At 42.3% G+C, this 24,224-nt stretch overlaps 2 protein-coding genes across 2 annotated transcripts in view; one reads left to right on the forward strand and one right to left on the reverse strand.

The window, feature by feature from the left end:
• Nucleotides 1–673: 673 nt before the first annotated feature.
• mrps10 (mitochondrial ribosomal protein S10) lies at nt 674–11,523 on the reverse strand (the record flags this gene model as incomplete). The annotated part of the gene is made up of 7 exons (XM_084314634.1): nt 674–2,655; nt 4,614–4,703; nt 6,413–6,521; nt 7,247–7,386; nt 9,344–9,413; nt 9,551–9,606; nt 11,452–11,523. The coding sequence occupies 7 exons, from the start codon at nt 11,521–11,523 to the stop codon at nt 2,557–2,559; spliced, it is 636 nt and encodes a 211-aa protein (XP_084170760.1). The 3' UTR covers nt 674–2,556.
• A 2,019-nt stretch (nt 11,524–13,542) lies between these two features.
• The window catches only part of tulp4a (TUB like protein 4a), a 113,659-nt gene continuing 102,977 nt past the window's right edge, over nt 13,543–24,224 (forward strand). Inside the window, exons 1-3 of the mRNA XM_084314984.1 lie at nt 13,543–13,607; nt 14,584–14,641; nt 15,263–16,395. Of these exons, the coding sequence (XP_084171110.1) occupies nt 16,144–16,395 (252 nt within the window). The 5' untranslated portion in view covers nt 13,543–13,607; nt 14,584–14,641; nt 15,263–16,143. The remainder of the gene's footprint in view (nt 13,608–14,583; nt 14,642–15,262; nt 16,396–24,224) is intronic.

The following is a 24,224-nucleotide window of genomic DNA, read 5'->3' on the forward strand; positions in this document are numbered from 1 at the left end:
CAAGGAACCCGGATCATCAACAAATCAATCTGAACTATATTCACAGGACATACTTGACTCCTATAAGGCTGTGCAAAATGGGGCTTATACAAGACTCCAAATGCTCCCAATGTACAAATGGGGACGAAGGAACATTTATGCACATGTATTGGGACTGCCCACCAGTTAAGGCATTCTGGGAAGATGTGTCCCAACAATTATCAATACTCGTATTTTGGAATATACCTGTACACCCCGCGGTATTGCTATTGAATGATGTTTTTGAGTTTGCAGTGAACCCACAACTAAAAAGATTGGTTTTATCGGGTATCACAGTAGCTAAAAAACTGATTGCATCACGTTGGTTTCAACCGGAAAAAATGTGCCGGAAAGTGTGGTTTCTTACATATCTTGATGTGATATATCAAGAAATATCAACAGCAAGAATTCTAGGGCTCAATGAATCCAAAATGTTAATGTGGTTAGAAGTGGTGGAGAGAATAAAAGCTAGCCTATAATGGTGATGTCTGGTTAGGAGTGAGGGATAATGGAGGTACTATCCAAGAGGGGGTCCGGGAGGGGGGGATTTGAGCTGGAGCATATGTGTGTAGGGTTTTAGAAAATAGGTATTCGGGGTATATTATATACTAACATTTATATAATTGTAACTTCGCTGGATATACACGGTATACGGTTAAAATGTTATTATTGACTATTTTTGTTTTATCCTGTTTCTGTACTTGCATATATTTTAACCACCTTTACTGAAAGTTTCATTATACATTGTGTGTTGAGTACTGACTTTTAATAAGTTTTGTTTTGCAATAATAAAAAAAATTTAAAAAAAAAAAAAAAGAAGGAAGGGTCATCACGTCGGAACACACAGCGTTCTATGCTCTGCTTGGTGCTAGTTCTATTGAAGCCTGTATTAAAATTCTAAATATACTAAGGCAAGCTATCTGAGGAAATATACACCCACCAATATATCAAACGTTAGCTAGTTAAAGGAACATGCCAACATTTTGGGAAATTGCGGACATGGACCGTTTAGTCTAGGCATTGTCCAACTAACACCTCTCCCGAAGGCTAACCGGTCATGTCCGCTTCCATTCATTGTGCTAAGCTAGGCTAACATGCAGCCAGATGGCTTTCTACTGAACGCACAGAGAGGAAACTGGTATCTATCTTCTTGTCTCTCTCTCTGGAGAAGACAGTAAGCTAATTTCCCAAAATGTTGGTGTGTTCTTTTAACATTGGCTGAATTACCTACCCAGCGTTCCTTCAAGTCTAGTAGTGTTTTTCCGTTTCAACATGGCAGTGAATGAAGTTTAAAAATGTAGGCCAAGATCTACTAACGCACACACTGTATACACTTGACATTTGTTGATCTCTGCTAATGGCGAGAAGTCAGAATTAGACTGGTATGGTCCTTTAAATATGAGTGTAATTTCTACAATTATATAATGTTTGGTCTTACAATATGTGTATCTTGATCAATAAAAAAAAAAAAAAAAAGGAATACCCCCTTGTGTGCTGGTTTTTGTGTCCTACCTACACATTCACAGAGCAATCAAATCCAGGATATTTCTCACACACACACATTATGGGAACTGCCCTTACCATCTTCTCCAGAGTCTAGCCTAGCTTACAACTCCGGGAAAGGTGTTCTTGACCAACAGCTAGGCTAGCGGTCCGTATCCATATCCATTCATTTGTGCTAGGCTAGCTTGCAGCTGGATAGCTTTCTACTGAACACGGAGAGAGAAAATTGGTATCTTATCGTCTTGTCTGACTCTGGAGAAGACCACAAATCGCTTCGGGCAGTCCTTTGTGCCGGTGGCATCAGGCTCCACAACCAGGCAGGGCCAGGGCGGGCTAACTGCCGTGGACTGGAGGAGCTGATTTGTGGACTGTAACTAATTAATTAACATCATGATTGGACTTGTTTCTTTTTTTTTCTTCCATTCACCACTTTTAGCCCTATTTTAGCTCTTCTTTTTAGCCCTACGTATTTGGGCATCTGTTTTTAACATGTACTAAATAATTGTATGTTATGTATTAACTGTTTTTAAATGGCTATGATGGACATCTGAATCTCCCCTCTGGGATAAATAAAGGTTTTCAATCAAAGTAAGCGCATTTCCCATAATCTTGCCGTGTTCCAAGACTAGAATACAGAGAGGGGAAAAATGTTATTACACCCGTTCTTAACATTGGCAATTTATTAACAAAGCATATTATATAATGATGTTGTTTCTCATCACGGAGAAATAACACAAGCGAGACAAAACATGGGAACCGAATAAGTGATGACTGATGGACATCATCATACAGTGACATAATGAACGGTAATTCTTCTAGAAGGGTTTCCCTTTACCTGCGCTTTATGGATGCCCTCACATCGTTTAATAGGATTTACTGGACATAATACCCATAACGGGGACGTCAATAACCCTGTTGGATGAATGTCACGTTGCGCTCAGACCTTCTCCCCTCGACTTGCCACTGAATGTTCAGAGTCCTTGTATATATATTAACCCGGCGGCCGAGAGGAACCGGTAAACAGGCAGCTGTTGCTCAGGACTCGGTTTTCATTGGCTGGGGGGCGTCATCCTCAGGGGGCAGGCTCTTCCACATGGGTTCGAGAATGTGTTCTGGGACCTTCTCCATGGCGACCTGAGGACGTGGACAAAGATGTTGGTGTAAACAAGCCTTCCCTGTTAAAAATATACTTTGAAAACACTTTGAAAGTTAATTGAGATATCTTTGAAAACAAAATACAAGGCGGTCAGGTGGCGTAGCGGAGATTGTGCTCGTCACCAATGCAAGAGGCTGCGGTCTCGACTCCCGGAGAGTCAGCATTGCCTTGGCTCGGGCTGATCGCTATACTAACTCTTTGGCTGAGTTAGGGGGAGGGGAGCCGTGGGTGGGTCCTGGGCGTTGTGGACAGCGACCCCTACAGTTCGGTCGGGGCGCCTGCACAGCGAGGGTAGGATCTGGAGAAAGGTAGTGTGACCTTCCACACGTTACACTCTCCCGGTGAGAATCTGCGCTGCCAGGCTGGCTGCCGGCTGGCTGCCGGCTGGCTGCCGGCTGGCTGCCGGCTGGCTGCACATGTATCGGAGGAAAACATGTGACAGTCTCCGGCCTCCCGGACCAACAGTAGGGGGGGGGGGGGGGGTGCAACAACCAGTAAGGGGGTTGGGAATTGGCATAACGACTAACAGTGGGATGGGAGAAAAATCGGAAAAAGGAGGGGGAAAAAGATAATAATAATAATAATAATAAAAAAAAAAAAAGTCCTTCTCCACCTCCCTGAAATGGTTTGTTAGCATTCCTAATTGATACCACGGGCACAGCTAGCTTAGTTAGTTATTTTTATTGAATTAAATCAGTTTGCATGTTTATCACAGGGATCAGTATTTATTTGAGTTATTTTAGTATTTAATGGCTATAACCGAGTACTGTATTTTGTGCTTCCATGTCCCATGGAAAAATAACAATAAACATGACAATGAATGCTTTCAATAGGAGGTTTTGTTTGGACAGAAGAGGACACGGTGGTAGAGAGTGACAGATTACACACAACACATAAGAATTTGACATAGTCTGCTCATCTACACCCTTCATAGACCACTAATAATCTCCACAACCATACTACATCCTGAGGCCTAGTAAGCCGAAACGTGTCGTCATACGAAGGTTTGACTCTGAAGACGACACAGTGCGTTGTCCAAACGCACCTCACTAATAAAATATTAAAGTGAACCGTGTTCTCCAGTAGTGGCCCATGGACCTGTTCCTGCTATATTTAGATTCAAATGTATTGCCATCGTACAGCACAAGTACAGTACAACGAAAAGAAGTTGGCATCTAACCAGAGTGCAAAGGTAACGGTGCATTAGCAATATACAGTGTACAAGTGATTAAATGTAATATATATAACAAGCTACTGAGTAAATATGCTAATTTGATGTATATAAGAGATAAGACAAGATGGTTCTTTATATATTTTATATTATATTTTTAAAGACAACCATGTTACAGTATAGACAAACATACATTACAGACAAGACATCAGAGAGACAATGTCATTAACCCCTTCCTTCCCTCCCAACCAACGTCATTCATTTGAAGTGGCACAGTAGCACACGTCCAAGGTTATATTGTATTGCACAGCCCTTAATTCACATTGCACTATCCCATGTAGGTTGCGACCACATTTCCATCATGCTTGTTAAGTAGGCTTATTGAATGTGGTACAATATATACAGTAATATTATATGTATCTATACTGCCCTATTCTGAGAGCACCGACCTCCAATTGAGCCAGGGGCTGCAGCGCAAGATATTCCTTCAACTCTGTAGCGATATATAGGAACTGCGTTATGCGCTTTCCACCAAAAGTGGCCGTGGCCGCGAATAAATCCAAAGTACCCGGACGCGCCGGTCTGATGTATATATACACATATAAGAAAGTTCCTGCGCTGATAAATGACACAGTGGCCCTTAGGACAGTTCTGCGTCAATGAATAGAATGACTAACCGATGTCGATGTGTACGCACAACAGAGCGGACTCATGGATCGAGTGGCTGGCTGCGTGTGTTCAGCCACTATAGGTCTCTAGCCTTACCTTGGACACTTCCATGGCTACGCCCTCGGGCAGGTTCCTCTGGATATATTCTAGGTACACCTGCGCCGTTGAGCCTGTTAAACGAGATAACTGGAGGACAAAAGGGGCAGACGTCAGATCGTGGGAAAACGCACAAGCGCACATCTTGGAATAACAACAACGTTCACAAATATTCTCTGGTCTAGTGGTCGATGTGCTCACCCTGCTGGACGCGCTGCCCCGCCCAGATCTGATCTTTTTTTTGTCCCTAGACCGACTTTGATAGGACCTCCGAAGAGGTACTCTGACATCACAGATTGGTGGCGGGGCAGAGTGTGCAACATGGTGAAAATATCAACCACTAATACAGCTAAATGTGTTTTAGTCACTCTTTAAAGAGGTATGTCTATTAAAGCCCTAATCTCTGATTTGCGGGGGAACAGTACTCATACCTATTACGGTACCTCTATACCTTTCCATCACATCTTTCATTCGTCATTGTTTACACTGATGGTTGGAAGAGTTTTCTTTCTGAATGTGAAACAATATGCTAAAGTATATGAATATAGCAAAAGGTGAAGAGTTAACTATCTGATAATAGCTGTGTGTGTGGTTTCAGAGTATATAGACCAGGGGTGGGCAATTATTTTTCCCGGGGGGCCGAATGAGCAACTGAAAATATGTTGGGGGGCCGGGCCAAAATTCCAAACTCAATTATGCATAATATACATTTTATTTCTATATAAAAAGCAGTAAATGGCATTGTTTTGACCCCTGGTAAGAATGTATGTTATTATTTGGCAATTAAAAGGTGAGGTTAGCTTTCAAAAATAGAATTTATTCAAATAGAATTTATTTCCAAAATGATAAACAAAATGTGAAACTTTAATAACAAAGGGCATTTTGAGTTTCATATACTATTGAAACAAGGATTTTCTTAGCTTTCTAAAGACATCACTTCATCTTATAGCAAAAATAAACAAGACATGTCACTGAACTGTGTAAAGAAAAGTGTCCCAGTTTTGTAGCCTTTTTTACTTTACATGCCTATATTAAACATTTAAGAAAAAAAAATATCAAGTGTCCCATTTCACTTGTTATATTTCCACATTTTAGTGTTCTTCAGTTCTTTTTTGTTTCATTCAGTGTGAGAAATCCAGTCTCTGTTGAGCTTTAACAAGTCCATCAAAGTCAGGTTGCATGTCTGAGGTGGAGATGCGAAGCACAGCTGCCAGATGTTCATCAGTGAGAGAGGATCTGTACCTGGACTTGGTAAACGAGAATGAGAATGTCTGTTCACATATGTAGGTGGATCCAAAGAGAACCAACATCTTCTGAGCATGTCTCCTAAGCGTATATTGTGCGTGTGAACGTTGACATGAAAAGAAAAAAGTAAAAAAAAAAAAAAAAAAAATATAAAAAAAAAGTTTTTTTTATTTTTTTTTTATTTTTTTTTATTATCATGTAATCTTTCGCGGGCCGGTCAGAATCATCCCGCGGGCCGGATGCGGCCCGCGGGCCGTACAATGCCCAGGTCTGATATAGACAATAGACAGTTACAAATTAGGCAGTACCTCTCCTGGCAGACAGGTGTCGCTACACCTGTGTTGACATTCTGGTGCATTTGTTTTTTGTTTTCGCTCCAGCAATCAGAGATTTGGTGGACTTAAAAAAAACATGAGTTGACAATAGCTCAGGGCCTGTATTTATCAAGCATCTTACAGTAGGAATGCTGATCTGAGACCAGATTGGCTCAAAGGTCATAGTGAGGTGTATATTTATGTTCATGTGTTCGGTGGTCCTGGATCAGTACTCCTCACCTCGATGCACCGGTAGTGTGTCCTCATCTCATACTGGACCCTGTGCTTCTTGAAGATGTGGATGGACTTGAGGAGTGTGAACCGCTCAATGTTCTTGGGAGGTTCAAATCTACGGCAGGGGGGAAAAAAGAAGATAATTAAAATACAGGTAGACTAAAGGACAACCAACATGAATACTTGTCACCGTTAGTTGTGTATAAATAGTAATAATAATTCATTTATTTTGTATAGCGCTTTTCAATGACCCAAAGTCGCCGACAATAGGCAAAAAAACAAAAACAAAGGAAACATAGAACCACAGGGAAACGGAGAACAGTATCAATACACAAGAACATAAAACCACGAGTAACGGATAACAAATACAGGAGTCAGTAGGGGAGAGTCGGGAAGTGAGTAAGGGAAACCGAGGGGGGTGGGGGGGGGGGGGGCAGGAGAGGAGAGAACGTAGGGCAAGGGAAAAGGGGGTGGTAGGTTGGAGGAGGGTGGTTATGGGTAAGGAAGGTTGAATGCTAGGGAGAACGGGTAGGTTTTGAGTCTGGATTTGAAAGTAGAGAGTGAGGGAGAGTCTCTGATGGTCTGAGGGAGGGAGTTCCAGAGTCGGGGGGTGCAGCTTGTGAGAATGCCCGGTCACCAAAACTTTTGAGTTTGGATGACGGGACAGTGAGGGAAAGAGTGGAAGAAGACCGGAGGGAACGGGTGGGGCGGTAGGGGACAAGGAGGTCAGTCAGGTAAGGGGGGGGGGGGGGGGGGGGGGCAGGCTATGGGATGTGCATTACATTCTTCTGTGGTCACTGAATTGACAGAAAGTGCATAGTTTTGTCTTTATGAACTCACACTTTGCCGAGAGTGATGCCGAACTCTTTAGCCGCCAGGGTGGCAAAGAACTCATAGCTGTCCAGGACGGCCTGGTCGTGACCCTTCACCAGCACGGACACTTTCTGAAACAGCGTGTCGGGCTCGTCTGTGACCGTGATCTGAAAGAAAGAGACTTTCAGAGCACCAAACGCAGCCCTGGAATGACTCCAGAGGACGGCTGTCCTTGTAAACCCGACTCTGTGCTACGGGGACTGGATACCGTGTCAGGCCCCAGAGTACCCGACCAAGCTCCTGTGTCTCCACACCCCATCCAGAGCCCTAAGGTCAGCCGACCAACTGTTGCTACATGTACCCAGGTCTAGGCTCAAAACCAGAGGGGACGGAGCTTTTTCCATAGCCACTGCCTAAACTGTGGAATAGCCTCCCCTTCCACATCAGGTCAGCCCAGACCCTTTAAGGTCTTTAAGTCCCAGCTTAAGACTCATCTATTGTCCCTGGCCTTTGACCAGAGCTGAGCCTAGGTCATTACTTTTAGTCCATTTATGCCTTATTTTTGTAATCTACTGCACTTTATTATTTTATTTTTTATTTATATCTGAACCCCTGCACTTATTTGTATCTGCACTATTATATTTAGTATATATATGTATAATATGTTTTTTTTGCTCTATGCTTTTATCTGTGACTGTGACGCACTTTGGTACATCATCTGATCATCAACCTTTATTTATTCTCAAATACAATTGAGGTCACCCTCATTTTCAATGTCGTCGAGACTTTACAGACATTTCAATGCACACATTTCTACAATATAACAATAATAAATATGAATAACTATCTATATAGTTACAACCCTGGAGACACTTCATCTATTCCAATCTTCTCCAAAGACTCACCACGGACAGTTCCAAGACCTCCTCTTCCCACAAATAGTTGAGTTCATTAATTAATTGTTTGTTCACCAGCTCTGCATTTTCACGACCACACGCTTACATTTAGTCATTTAGCTATCCAAAGACTTACAAGTTCTGTACAACAAGTCAGCAGGAAGGGATACAACTCTGGCAGCTAAGGGTAAGTAACATTGTTCGTCAAACACAGTGTTGCACTTGAGTGCTACAGTCTTGAATGCATAATAGTACAAACATATTAGCATAGTAGGTAGTAATATATAGGCATGGTAGATTACTTCGTAGCAAAGTGCAGTTTTTCCCCCCATTTCAGATTGATTGAAGAAGTGTGTTTTTAGTCGATGGCGGAAAATTGGGTGGGTTTCGGCTGTTCCGACTGTGGTGGGAAGTTTGTTCCACCATTGTGGAGCGAGGACAAAGAATAGCCTGCCTACCAAGAATAACCAAGAATAGGGGCCCCTTTAAATCTAGTGATTTTCCAGTGCCAACGCGAATATTTTTGTAACGTCAGAGATGTACGTATCTTCCAGAATAACACATTCAACATAAAAAAACACAAGTACAAATATTTACATTACATTTTACATTTAGCCGACGCTTTTATCCAAAGCGACTTACAGGTTCTGTACGACAAGTCAGCAGGAAGGGTACAACTCTTTCAGCCGAGTAAGGATGTTCATCAAACAGTGTTGAAACGTGGGCGCTGCAGTGTTGAGTTCATAGTAGTAGAGACATATTAGTATAGTAGGTAGTAATATAGGCAAGGAAGATTATTTAGTGGAAGAGTGCATGATAGTAGAAAACAGTAAGAAGATTAGGTGTTTTTCCCCCCCCTCTCCTTCTTTCATTTCAGATAGATTTAATTATATTCTCTCCACAAAAAAAAAGTCAGTTGACTAAGTCAAATCAGTAGACCAATAAACTTAAAGAGGAGCAGCCTGGGCGCCAGGGTGGTGCACCACGTTACTGCACTGCAGACCTACGCGGTCTACCCGGGTTCGTCTCCCGAACCCGGCGTACATTTGCCGCATATCTTTCCCCCCCCCTTCCTCTCTGTCGGTCATGTCTGACGTAAAAATGCTAAAAATAAATCTTTAAAAAGGACCAGCCTTACTCCAGAGTGATGCCAATGTAGCAGCATGCAAGCTAAATGTACAGTATGTATGTACTATAGTACAATGACGTGATTCATTGATAAACTCACTGATGAAGGGAGGGACGAAAGGCCCGCTCCAGAGTGGATGGAAGCAGTTGATGTCAGCGGAAGATGGGACCTGTTGAGGACAGATTCAATTCATTATTATCATTATCAACAACACATTCCCAGTATAACTTATTTAGAGGAAATGTAACAACAGACAACATGTGGATTGTGGATTGTTTACTAGAGGAGAGCAAACAGGTAACCTACCGGATTAATTTACACCTCCCACGGTCTCTAAAAGGGCCCAGCCCTCCTCCTGTTCCCTGGAAAACATACACATTACACTGTTAGCGTAAACAGACGGGTGACAAATTAAAGGAACAACCAACAAAGTATCTTAGTAAGGTGTTGTTGGGCCGCCAGAACAGTTACAGTGCTCCTTGGCTTCTATTCTACAAGTATCTGGAACCTTACTGGAGGGATGGAACACCATTCTTCCAAAACATATTCCCTCATTTGGTGTCTTGATGATGGTGGCGGAGATAGCGCTGTGACTTAACACGTCATCTGTCCAAAATCTCCCATAGGTGTTCAATTGGGTTGAGATCTGGTTACTGTGAAGGTCTTGATTCACATCATTCACATCACATCATCACTTCATACTCATCAAAGTGGCATTCAGTGACCCCTTGTGACCTCTGTGGCATTGATTGTCATCCTAAAAGAGACCATACTTCCACCAGGATAGACATGTTTCATCGTAGGATAAAGGTTTGATTGATTGAAAACTTTATTAACAGATTGCAGAATGGGTACAATACAGTACGGCTCAATACACACAATTGTTAAGGGGATGCAGACCAGAGAAAGACTTTCGTCTTGTTTACATCAGGGTCCCCCCATTTTCAATTCATAATGACATTAGTGACATACACAACATACAGATATATATCTTGACATTTCTGACTATACAGGTATACAGTACTGTCATACAATATAATGCAAATATACAGTACTGTACGAGGGGGAGGAAACTGTACACTAGGAGGGGGGGGGGTTGTACATTTACGGGGGCCATACAGATATATATCATGACATTTATGACAATACATGACAGATACAGGTATATATATACTATAGTACTGTTACATTTGTGAGGTGGTGCCTCTGAATAACGTTATATTGATTTGCAGTGACCCCCCCCTCCCCCTCATTCATTGAGGGTTTTCTTTTCATTTGTCTGTAGTAGGTGACAACGATATTGCTGACAAGGAAGCTAGTAGTAGAGAGAGAGGCTATTTAAGCTCAACATTACAGTACTGTATTTGCAAATCTGGTATGTCAGAAATGTATAGATGTAGCAGTACTGTCTATCTGTATGTCACCCAGATTCGGCTCAAACAAGGGACTAAACACGTTTCGCAATTATGCCACATCAATGTGGAACGCCCTACCTAAAGCTGTAAAGGAATGTGAATCACTACCCACTTTCAAAAACACTCTCAAAAAACACCTACGTGAGACTGCAATTCGAAACTGGCCCCTACAAATGTCCTAACCTAGTTGTACAGTAAATTACCAAGTAAGGCTTTGTCAGTATTCCAATGTACAGTGTAAAATGTGTATGTCCCCTACCCAACCCCCCCCCCCCCCCCCACCTCCAATGTACAGCCCTCACCCACCCACCCAACCCCACCCCACCCACCCAACCTCCTCCAATGTACAGTTTCTATGCCAAATGTATATACACTCTTTTTCTGGACACTTTTGTATCACAAACAGTACTGTATTTGCAGCAAATCTGATATGTCATAAATGTATAGATGTAGCAGTACTGTCTATCTGTATGTCATGTATGTCATATATGTTATGATGAATTGAAAATGGGGGACCCTGATGTAAACAAGACGAAAGTCTTTCTCTGGTCTGCATCCCCGTAACAATTGTGTGTATTGAGCCGTACTGTATTGTACCCATTCTGCAATCTGTTAATAACGTTTTCAATCAATCAATCAATCAATCAAACATCTCTGACGCTCTCACTCGGTAAGAAAATCGTGCTAAAACGGACACGCAGCAATTCGCAGACAACTTCTAGACCTGCATCGGTGAGACTTGAAGTGTGACATTATTGTACAATGCAAGTGTAGCAGCAGTTCATACTGTACCAATTGTGGGATCCCTGTGAATATCCTTGCTAAAGAGCAAATCTCGCGTCTGACAGCCATGGGGGCGGCCATGATGTGTGAGAGAGAGAGAGGAGGGGGGGGGAAGAGAACAGGGCGGATGATGCTGCCCCCTGCCGTATCGGATGGCATATACACTAGTTGAATGAATCCAGCTGTGACACAGCTGGATAATATAACGGCGTGGGTGGGTGATGATGAAAAGGTATTTAATAATGACAGATGGACATTTTTACTAAACTTCCAGCATCTACTATACTATTTATCTATGTCAAACGTCGTTTGTTTAACTCTTTACCGCATCTCAACCTGACAGCAAAACACGTGTGAATGAATGATGAATGAAAACTTTATTTAAAGGAAAACGCCAACATTTTGGGAAATTAGCTTATTTAACATCTTCCCTGGAGTTAGACAAGAAGATACATACCTTTTTTGTCTCTGTGCATGCATTAGGCTTAGGGAACGCCCACACTGTTAGCGTAGCTTAGCTTCATCACTGGAAGTGGGGCAGTCCTTTACCCTGAAGTTCCCTACAGTCCCCTACAGTCACAAAATACACTCCAAAAGATTTCATGTGAAGGTATGAATATGGTATGTATAAAGAGACTATTTCACTTTGATTAGGCCTGTATAAAGAGACTATTTCACTTTTATTAGGCCTGTATAAATAGGCTATTCTGTTTGTTTTATTATGTTGATGATTTTACGGTCAACAAATATATGGTATTTACTTTATATATTTAATTTCCTGGCATAGGCTGCACAGGCTATTTCTTTTTCATTATGCCTATGAGCTGTTTATCTTTTTATAGACTAAGGCTGTCATTTATCTAATTTCATTATTGCACATTTTGTAGCCAATTAAATGGCAATGAAGAGGAAAAAACCCTGACCTGCGATTTTGCCTTCGACTTTCAACAGCACAATAATTACAAAAACATAATTATAATTGGCGCTGAAGCTTTGAAGGCCAAAAAAAGGTATTCGAGACAGCCCTAATAAAAAATTATCACAAACACACACACTTTTTTAAGTTAGGGTAAGGTATGAATGTATGAAAACTTTATTTAACAGATTGCAGAATGTGTACAATACACATGCAGTACGGCTCAATACACACAATTGGGATGCAGACCAGAGAAATACATTTGTCTTGTTTACATCATGGTCCCCCATTTTCAATTCATAGTGACATTTATGACATACACAACATACATGACATCATGACATTTATGGAATATAGGGACATACATGACATACAGATAGTACTGTTACATTTGTGACATATACGATATGCAAGTACTGTTACCCATAGATCCTAACATATAATTTTTTTTGCTCCACATATTTTATATTCTTTTACCAATTTCTTTTATCAGTTTTATTTATTCTATGTTTCTCTATGTTATTCTATGTTTAGTCTTGCCTATTTTTTTTTATCCCTTCTTCCTTTATTCTTGCTAGTTCTTATGTTCTTTTAATTGTAGCGCTTTGAGATTTGCCCCGCAATTGTAAAGCGCATTACAAATAAAATCTATTATTATCTATTATTATATACATATGATGGGGAGGAGAGTGTCTTCTATTTGAAAGTAGCCAGATAGGTTGTCATATTTAGCCGACCGACACATATGGCAGTCGTTAATTTCGATTATTCACTCTCACATGATACTTTCAATTATTTTGGGGCTATTTTTGTTAGAAAATAACAAAAAGATTCGCTGGAAAAAAAAAAAAAAATCATGTGCCTGTCACGTGATGACCCAGTAGTTGGGGAGTAGGGTCCAGCTGCAGCGCCGGAGAATCCTCTCACTGGGCAAGCCTGTGTGGCAGCCACGAACCTACTTTCCCCAGTGAGAGGATACCCCGGCGCTGCAGCTGGACCATATTGGCCCTGGCGAGTAGGGTCCAGCTGCAGCGCCGGAGAATCCGCTCACTGGGCAAGCCTGTGGCAGCCACGAACCTACTCCCCAGTGTCAGAGGAAACGCCGGCGCTGCAGCTGGACCCTATTGGCCCTGGCGGTACAGTCAGAGCAGAGCAGAGCAGAGCAGAGGCAACACACAGACGAGGTAAGAAGAAGCACTTGATCAGACATTTGATCCATTGATATCTCCCCGAGCGACATTGACAACAGGTTTGATATCATTTCGTCACTTTGACAACTACACCTCGTCCCGGGGATGTTTCGGAACGACAGACGTGTCTAGTTTAAAAAAGAAACTAAGATAAAAACACCCAACTAGCTAACTTGCTAGCGAGCTACACCAGCAGCGAAAGACAGTTAGCTCGGCTACTAGCTTAGAGAGCCGCCAGCTAACGTTGTTGTCTTCTATCTTAGCATTCTTTGTGGCTTCGCTGTAACACAGATCTATCTATCTACTAGTCACATCTCACAACATCACTGTGTTTACCTTGTTGACATGTTGTGTTCTTTTGGTTTTACAGGTGTTTTTAATTGATCTGTAGGCCTTTTAACATAAGTGTTTTTACCTTGTTGAAATGTTGCGTTCTTTGGTTTTATTTACAGATGTTTTAATTGGTATACATGTTATTTCAGCTCTGAAATGTGCGTTAAAAATATATCTATTGTAAGAAAATGTGGAAATATCCAATCAAATGTATTGTGTACATGTACAATGACCTTGTGACAATAAACTTTTTTTTCAAATGAAAAAAATCGAGTCATCACATCTCACATGAATGAATTGAAAATGGGGGACCCTGATGTAAACAAGACGAAAGTCTTTCTCTGGTCTGCATCCCCTTAACAATTGTATGCATTGAGCTGTACTGTACCCATTCTGCAATCTGTTAATAAAGTTTTCAATCAATCAATCAAAACATCGGGCTTCGAGCCCTTTAGCTTGTTTATTGTCATCATAATAATAGCCCCGCGAAGCAGACTGGTCGATGTGAACTAATTTAATAATACCACACTGACGTCCCCCCCCCCCCCCCCCCCCCCCCCCGGCGGGCGCAGTCAACGTTTCTTTATTGTTTTAACGTTTAGCCGGTGGGATAATAGCGTGTCTCTAACGTTAATGGAGATGTTTCATTATTTTGACCCAATCCTTCTCTATGTCTGTGTTGTTGTTGCCAACGTCCCACAGAAGAAGAAGCAGCACGAACTCCAACATTAACTGGCAAAACCGTTTTAGCATCACTATGGTAACTGACCCCTCTCTCTATCATCATAACCTGGTCATAAACGTTGCAGCTGTTTTTGATTTGCTTATTGAGATGCGGTTAGGCGGCTCTGTTGTGTTGTTTTTCAGTCACTTGTGTGTTGGCTGTCTACATTTCAAGATGGTTGAAAAATGTGTATGGTGATATTAGTTGCTCTTACTGGGTGTGACTGACAGCCGCATTGTGTTTTCACGTTCATGTGACGGTATAGCCTGTACTGGGCCGAGCTCGGTTTTATTGCCTGATGACGATAACAGCTCGGTCCTTTGGTGGCTATTCGCCCACGCATCTCTCCCTCTCACCCCTACGCAGAAAGTTGGACGACGTTCCACTGTTTTGCAGGCTGTGACTTACAGGCGTAGAGCCAGCTCTGTGTAGGAGTATGTCTCTCTCCCCCCCCCCCCTTCTCTTTCAGTCTCTCTCTCACAGTCTCACTGTCTCTTTCTCTCACTATATCTTCACATCTCCCTTCCCCTCACTTTCCTTTTTATATTCACAGTATTAGCGTCTATTACTAGTTATTATGTTGCACCTGTTTACTTGACAACGACTGTGTTTAACTCTCACGTCTCACTTCTTCACGTTTTTGTTTTTTCACCACAGCATTCCTTGATGGGATCCCCGACGACGTGGATAGGAAAGATAAGCTGGTCGGCATAATGACGTTACCGGGAGAAGCGGCACTCCAGTGGGTTGACAGCTGATGTGAGGAGGAGCCCGTGCTCCTCTCGGACAGTGGAGGTCGCATTAGGAGGACAAACGGGTCCAGGAATGATCGGAGGAATTGGACCATACCCAGATTAATTGGAAGCGTTGGAAAGTTTGGACCTGAGAATGGACATGTTGCCGCTATAAGAGAAGGCAGGACTTTATTTCCCTGATAAGCCTAGTGCTTAACCCTTTATTCTGTGGATATCGTTGGCACTATTTTGGTCAGTCACTGTATGGCGGAACTCTGCAAGAAGAGAAAGTGCTACCGCAATCTTGTGAATGGTGACCATCCGGTAGTCTTTGATCCGATGCCTTGTCATGTTGAGACGACATTAAATAGGCAGCTCGTCGGTCGAACACATCAGAATGACATGAAGACGTGCCTTTTCTATTATGCTGTCTCAATTAATCACTGTTCAGTAATGTCGGCCTAAATCATTTCACAAGCGACATAATCTTGTGTCGCTTGAATTCATGACAGAGAGACCAACTCAATTGCGATGCTGTGGTAAACGTCAGTAACTAATAACTGGAACTATTGTAAAAGAAAGGACAAAGCACGAGGAAACCCATATAGCCTGAAGGAAAACGGGGGATACTATGCACCACCGTTGTCGCGGTTTCATCTCCGGCACCAAATTAATCTCAGCGGAGGGGAAACGCGCATAACGGGGTCCCCGCCACTCGGCAGAGTCATCACCGCCGCCTCCTGGATACATTCTGTCCGCCGGGGGGGGTGGGTAGAGTTGTGGTCTCTTCCCAACGCGGCAGGAATGTTCGCCGCGGTGGAGCACGGACCGGTCCTCTGCAGCGACTCCAACATCCTCTGCCTGTCGTGGAAGGGCCGCGTGCCCAAGAGCGAGAAGGAGAAGCCCGTGTGTCGGAAGCGCTACTACGAGGAGGGCTGGCTGGCCACCGGGAACGGCAGAGGGGTCGTCGGCGTCACGTTCACGTCCAGCCACTGCAGGAGGGACCGCACGACCCCGCAGAGAATCAACTTCAACCTCAGAGGACACAATAGTGAGGTGAGTCATGTTTGGTTTTTCATAAAGGAAGAAGTGGCAACAGGCCCATACCGATATTAGGGACTGGGAGTCAAATATTCCGATATTGATATATTGGCCATTATTCTTCATATATATATTATGTAGTCCCACCTTACTTCTTCCACACTAGTTTGCATTACATGTTCTATTTGAAATGGCTTAATCTTCACTAATGATGAATTTTTCTTTATATTTAGGTATTATAGGTAGGTTACGTAGGTATATTAAAAAAAAATACGTAATGAGTGAAGTCACTGGCAAAATGTGCTCTCTTACTAACGTTAAACTACATATTCTCTATATCAAGCTAGCTATGAGATTCATGCAGACAATGCTGCTGAGTCTGCTGAAAACAATGATGATTACGGCTGCTACTGAGTTATATGTAAACAATGGAGGCGGAGCACTCTCTCCCAAGCATTTTTAGAAAAAGGTTTTTATATCGGCACCTATCGGCAGATACCGATATGTCTGTGATAGACCAATATCGGCTGATTAAATCAGTCAGGCTCTAGTATGAACTGTTATCTGTCTGTATGTAATGTATATGTATGCATCTATCTATCTATCTATCTATCTATCTATCTATCTATCTATCTATCTATCTATCTATCTATCTATCTATCTATCTATCTATCTATCTATCTATAATACTAATCACAGTTAGATCTTGAGTCATTATAGTATTACTAGCTTATTACCTGCATGTTTCACACAAAAACCCAGCCTGTGTTTTCACTGTGAGTGGTTGTTAGTTACTGTGGGTCAGATGGAGCAAGGTGCTGTCTCAGCATTCCGTAAGGCAGCTGACTGGCGAGAGAGAGAGAGAGAGAGAGGAACCCTACAGCGAGTGACTGAAGCGCAGCAGAAATGTTGTCTAACTGTTGCCCAGTTGGATGTGCTCCAACAACTGACTTGTCTTTACTGTATGGTGGCTTGGTATACAGTGTTTGGCTCTGGGTCTCTGTGGGCCGTCAATTTCCTCCCAGAGGATGAATAAAGTATCTTATCTTTCTATCCGTCTGTCTGTCTGTCTGTCTGTCTGTCTGTCTGTCTGTCTGTCTGTCTATATCTATCTATTTCGGGGGGCTTTTCTCTCACATTTAAGTCACTTAATATGAAGACGGAGGGGAAACGGAGCCCCTCCTCTCGCCGTCCTCCCGTCCACTCATAATAACATCAGTAATGAAGTGGATAATGTCCCTCCCGCTTCCCCCGGTCCACATTTGATACCAAGCAATAAATAAGTGGAGCTTTGGGGAAGCGGAATCCATCACTTGGTCACCCTGCGCATGATTCGCTGTCCCTCGACAACGCTGCCTAATGGATTCTGTGGGGTTATGAGGGATCTGCTCACTCGGACACATCCCATCTCGGTTATTCCCATGAGCTGGGGAGAGGAGCCCCTTTCACCCTGTCCCACCATGCCCGGCAGCGTGAATATTTTCCCTAATGGAGTTGCACTTCCGCGTTCGATTTGCGCGATCTGATTGGCCACTGACGTTTCTGGTCATTTGACATGTGCGCCCAATCGTGTGACGCCTGTTTCTATCACCGGTTAAGCTTAGGCACTCTTTCGAAGTTGGTTAAGGTTAGAGTTTGTCTTAGAGCAGGGCGATAGAACACCAGCCCTGATTCCAAACTCTAACCTTAACCAACTTCGAAAGAGTCGCCTAAGCTTAACCAGTGATAAACTAGGCGTTAGGTAGTTTGCAGGCTGTTCGAGGCGGAAACAGGCGGCACACGATTGGCGCACATGTCACATGACCAGAAACGTCAGTGGCCAATCAGATCGCGCAAACCGAACGCGGAAGTGCAACTCCAGTAGGGAAAATATTCACGCTGCCCGGCAGACACACCTAGTAATAGTAGGGTTGGGTACCGTTCACATTTGAACCGATACCAACGGTACCTTTTTTATTTAGTGAAATCACAATTGCAATAGCAGTAAAAACAACACTTTTTTTCTTTCCAAACCCTTCAGCCCTAGTCAGTGGCTGGTAAAGTAGACAGACTTTAAAACCCATAACCAAAGATTTTGCCTGCTAGCTTGTGGCTGGTGGTAGTTTCCTATCCTGTCATTGCATCGTGGTATTGTCGACGCCAACACGGTCTTATTGTCTTTATGTAATGATAAAGATAGCAACGGGAATTAGCTTCTGAGAACGTTGAAACCCGTCGTTGACCTCAAGAGCCGCTCCCTCAGCAGTAGAGAAAGAAGGCGGCCCAGAAGTTAGACATGAGAAGCAGGCTTGTGAAACCCACACATCAGACCAAAACAAACAACCAAAAAAAGTAAACAAAGCTAAATACCAAGTGGGGCTCTTTTGCCTAGAGGTTATCGTTTGACGGCATTCCAGAATCTACCTTTTTAAACACACGTATTCAACATTGTCAGTGCGGGTGACAAGTGTCCTCTAATGCTATAATTACTAGGGGTGGAACGGTTTGCATTCGAACCGTGCACCGTTCGATAAGACCTCCACGGTTCGGGGCATGTGTGTATTGTTCGGTTATAACGTTAGCCGCAAGCTAACTGCGAAAATGCTCACAGCGAAGTGACTCCACGACACAAGATCCATTAGTGGGGACGGGGGGTATATTGACAAAGCTTGACAACAGAGGTTTAAAGATAACGTCACGTTTATTAGCTGTTCGTTTATATTATATCATCAGGGCTTCTCCAGGTTCCAATGCTGTGTGTTACTGGTGACTATTTACTTCCTGGTGTGATGTCACTTCAAATACGCCTAGCAAGACTCTCAAATAGCAAAAGCGAGTCAAGTTGATTAGGTACCATGCAGGGAAAAACGGCATAAGAGAATACTTCATAATGTTTCATGCAATTAAAAAGTAAATATATATTTAGTACACATGATTTATTTATTTTAAATAACACAGTGACTTTTCCTTTTTGATAAGAAAGTCTAGTGCTTGTTGAGCATATGCATACTCTGTGCATACTCTGTGCATCCCCTTAACAATTGTGTGTATTGAGCTGTACTGTATATTGTACCCATTCTGCAATCTGTTAATACAATTTTCAATCAATCAATACTTTATGTTGATGGCCTTTATCTATAATGTGGCCACAAAAAATATAATTATTTTGTTTGTTTGCACTAAGTTAATACTTTGACAAATGTTGCCTATATTTTTCAGTCAGTTTGGCCTTTGTGTGCCAGTTCGGTCTTTGTATTTAAGGCAAACCGCTGTAAACCTTATTTTTTACCAAATAAATGAGGCGTGTTTAAATCAGCAATGCCCCTCTTGCTGTACCAACATCTCATCATTAAAAAAACAAAAAAACAACGTATATCGAACCGAACCGAAAACCGTTAAACTAAAACCGTGATACGAACCGAACCGTGAATTTTGTGTACCGTTCCACCCCTAATAATTACCACTCATGTGATATAAGAACACACCAAAATGCAGCATGAGCTCACATTCTATTGGCGGCCAAGTCCTGCCAAGGTCAATATCTGTGCCAGGCGGCGTTCTTTAAGACTGGCCATTATCAGTGACAAAGGTAAGGTATACAGTACACACACCTGAGTGATCACTCGAACGGAGGCAACGTACTACAAATAGATGAGTTATTTGGACCGTAGCCCATAGGAGGCTGTGTAGTGTGTACTAGGCAGGAGAGACTATTAAGGCTGACAGGCTTTTGGTAAGAGTAGGACGGCTAGGGAGAGAGGACAGTCAAGGTTGTCGTGGCCCCACCATGGCACCCCTTCTTCAGCCTGATACGGACGTCTGAAAGAGTAGAGGTAATGACAAGGCTGCCAAAGGTCTGTCGGACCTCACTGATGAACATTAATGCCCCCCCCCCCCCCTGCGCATCTATTTCCCCTCAGCCGGGCTCAAAGGTAATTACAAAGTAGCCTCTTCCAAAGGACCAAGGTGTATGTGTTGTGTTGTGTGTGTGCGTTTGAAATGTGACACAAGTGGATTACAGATAGGAACAACTCTAATCTCGACTGCTTTGTCCGACACAATGATCTTTTCACGGTGAGAAGGGGGGCGTCGTGAGGAGGAGAGAGAAGGCAGGGTGGTTTCGGGCCACTGATCTACGATAAAACGCTGCTACATAGATCGGTGGTTAGATCAGAGGCAAAAATGGGTCTTGAGGACCATCTCAAAGCTGGGAGGTAGAGGAGAAAGGAGGAGAAGCCAGCTGGAAGGCAGGAGGATCGGAGAGCTGGTCTGAAGAGAGAGTGTTGGCGAATTACGTGGTCAGTGGTTTAGACGTGAGGTGCAGCTGCAGCAGTTTTAGCTAGCTGCGATTTAAACGGACTCTGATGTGAGCGACAGAGTTAGGAGAAATGTAGGTTTAGGATAGTAGCGTATGTGGGATTTTCCCTCTTAGTCGACTAATCAGTTATTAGGGATGTCAAGTAGTCGAGTAATTTAATATTGAGTTTCTGATCTGAGTCATTTAATATTGAGTATCTGATCTGAGTCATTTAATATTGAGTATCTGCTAGGGCTGTCTTAAATACTTCGAAGCTTCGTTCGATGGGCATGGGATTCGAATGGGGGAATTTTCTTTTTGTTGCAAAATCAACTCTGCCTCTCTTTGTTAACTACAACAAGCAATGCTGTTTGTTATTTACGATGAGGTTCGGACTCGGCACTGACAGATTTGTGTTCATTGTGCTGCTTTTATAAAGCCTCAAATGACTGCTTAGTACAATATTTTATGAAAGCAAAGTGTTTCGTTTGTCTAAGATTTAAAAAGGTTTAAACTTTACAGCACTGACAAAGTTGAACAAAGTGCTGTACAAGTCCCACAACATTAAAAAAAAAAAAGAAAGAAAATATTTAATTTATATATATATTTTTTTTTAATCTCGAAGCTTCGAATTAAAATCGAATCTCGGCCCCGAAGTTTCGAATGCCAAAAAAAAATTCGAAGGTCAGCCCTAGTATCTCTGCCGATGCCAAGTGAAGTCCCGATCCAATATTTGTATTTTCCTAGATAACATAGGAAAATATAATAGCAGCACGATGCACACTTCAAGTATATTAAAGTTAGTAAAACCAACTCAATGTAGCTAAGATATGCTTGGTAATTGAATAGTTCTGCTCAAAGGAAAAAAATTGCCTAACATTACATCACAGCTTTCCCTTAATGGTTTTAATTTCATGCTAGTCAGTAATTGACCTATCTCAAACCCTGCCCTCTTTTACGGATCCTCCAATCACAACTGTTGCTTCCAACAGTTTTGATTGGAGGATAAAAAAAAGAGGGCAGGGTTTGAGATAGGTCAGTTGTTTTGTACAGTGAGTGGTGGCAGGGAGTGCTGTCTCTTACTGGTCCGTCCATTTTTTACTCTTCGTTTTGCTTTTAGTGCAGGTCGTAGTACTAAAACATGTCTGGATACTTGATTATGATTAAAGTACTTCTTCTAAGCACTGGGCCTTTTCTAGTTTGTACTTTTTTGGGGACATCTGGTCTAGATTATAATGTTTAGACTAGTAATCTTTCCATTTAATCCAGCTATGTTGGTAATGTTGTTGTGGTGGTCCACCACTGTTTAATGAATGTGGAGGAAACGCTGGGCAGAGGGATAGTCAGGACCAGGATGAGACAGTTTGTCAGATTAAGCAAAGACACAAATATACCATATCTGGCTTCCTTCCTGTCGTCTGTTTTGCATTTCACACTGTGTATTTTTTGGCAACTAGTTACTAATGCACTTATAGTCGAGCTGAATCGCCATTTCGCAAGTATCTAGCTTCAGTGTTGTGACGTATTTCAGAGTGAAACAGGATAGGCAGGCGGGACATAACGTTGGGAAGAATTTGATTTGATCGTCGAAAAGCGGGGTGTCATCATAACAAGCCAGTGTTGTAATATATTTAATTTCTACAGAGCCAAGTGTATTTCTAATTGTCTTGTTGTCTGTCAACCTCCCTCAGTGTGGTCAAGTCGGCATATTACTACAATGATGATATCCACCAAGGCATCATGTGTTAATGACTTCAGTAAGTGTCTTACAGTTAAATGTATGGTCTGGAGCGTGTGCGCGTGTCCGTTCTGTGCACAACCTCTCGTGCGCCCAAATCATTCACGGTAGCGTGCCAGGCTCACAGACGAACGCCTTGTTTCTAGTCGACAAGGACTCTGCTAGCTTGCCAATTTTAAAATGAGCCTTCGAAGTCTGTCAAGTTTAAGTAAAAGAAACACCATGCCCTTTGTTCAATTACTTCACAAATAGCTTTGTTACAAGGATAACGACTTGGGCATAAAAGAAAATATTGTTTGGTTCCTGTTGGTTGTCAGTTAGGGCCATGGGTAGGTAGGGATTTTATAAAAAAAATTCCCACGGTGACTATGGATAGGGAATTTCTTTATTTAATTAAAATGTTCACAACAACATGGATGCATGTACTCTGCCAGCATGTTTAATATCCATAATACTAAAGGTTTGACTAAGATTTTTATAAAACTTTATTGTAAAATTTAATTTTTAATTTTTAATTTTATTTATTTAATTTAAAAAAATTTAACTCATAAAATAAATTGGGTCGCACCTAAATCAGCAGGGTCGGTCGGCAACCGGAACCAACCCATTATTTTTGTTAGGCCTTAGGAGTTTGAAACACACAGGTGCATGACGATCTTTCTCTCCTCTCTCTTTCTCTTATAATCTTTCAAGAGTGGACATAGGGCTGGGCGATATGGAAAAAAATCATATCGCGATAACGATATGATAATTTTATTTTATTTCTCGATATCGATAATTATCGAATTGTTATAAGTATTAAAAAAAAAAAAAAAAAAAAAAACATTTTTTTTTAACAACAGATGTATGTTTATTTTGCAGCAATTCTTTGTCATTGCCGCCATCTTTAGTGTTACATCCCCTCACACTCCAGTTCTCAGGCTGCAGCTGGTTTAAAAGCTAAAGTAAACCGGCTTCTCTGCTGGCTGTGGCTCCAGAGGAGTTGAACAGTTCTGGCTCTGCTCGTTTATTTTCGATCTTTTGGCGCTTTTTTGGTGGACAAACCACCGCACATGTGCACTGTCACTCGTGACTGGAGTCTAGTTCTGCTAGCACACATAGCCTACTGTGTACAGACGGTTTCAAAATGTATTTTAAATTAGAAAGCAAACAAAATAAATGGACAAGAGAAAAAGAAATCTGAATTTGGTCAGTATTGTCATTTGGACAAGCAAAGCCATTACTTTAAGTTGCAGGCAAGAAAGACAAGTCTGTCCACTGTATCTGGTTTTAAAACTGGCCTGTTGCAGGTAAAAAAAAAAAAAAAAAAAACGATTTTTCGATTTTTTTTTTAATTTCGATATTCGATATCGATTATTAAAATATATCGCGATATTTATCGTTATCGTTATATCGCCCAGCCCTAAGTGGACATACTGGACAATAGAAATGTTGCCTTGCCAGCTTCCACTGAAAACACATTCGTCTTTGTGTTGTTGGAACAGATTCCAGGTTGTGTGATTCAACAGCCTCATTGTCCTCAAGCCCAATCATTACCTCTGCGACATCTGTGGCACTTAGTCGCATAGTGACATTTCTCAGGTCTGAGAGACTTCCTCTCTACAGCCTCTATCACAAAGAGTAGGGGGTTCCCCCGACGTTCCTGGTCAAATTCCCTATCGGGCCTCTCACAGCAAGGCCACCTAATCATCCCTCCCCCTTAATTGGCTGATATCCATCATCCTCGTCTCCCGAGCCTTTCAGCCGTTGTATAGTGTGTTGTGTGCCTGGTGGCTGGTGCCAGTGTATGGCAGCCATTCACCCTGCGTAGGAGGCAATTTCCACCCTACG

This window comes from Notolepis coatsorum (assembly GCF_963971535.1).
Source record: "Notolepis coatsorum genome assembly, chromosome: 5".
NCBI lineage: Eukaryota > Metazoa > Chordata > Actinopteri > Aulopiformes > Paralepididae > Notolepis > Notolepis coatsorum.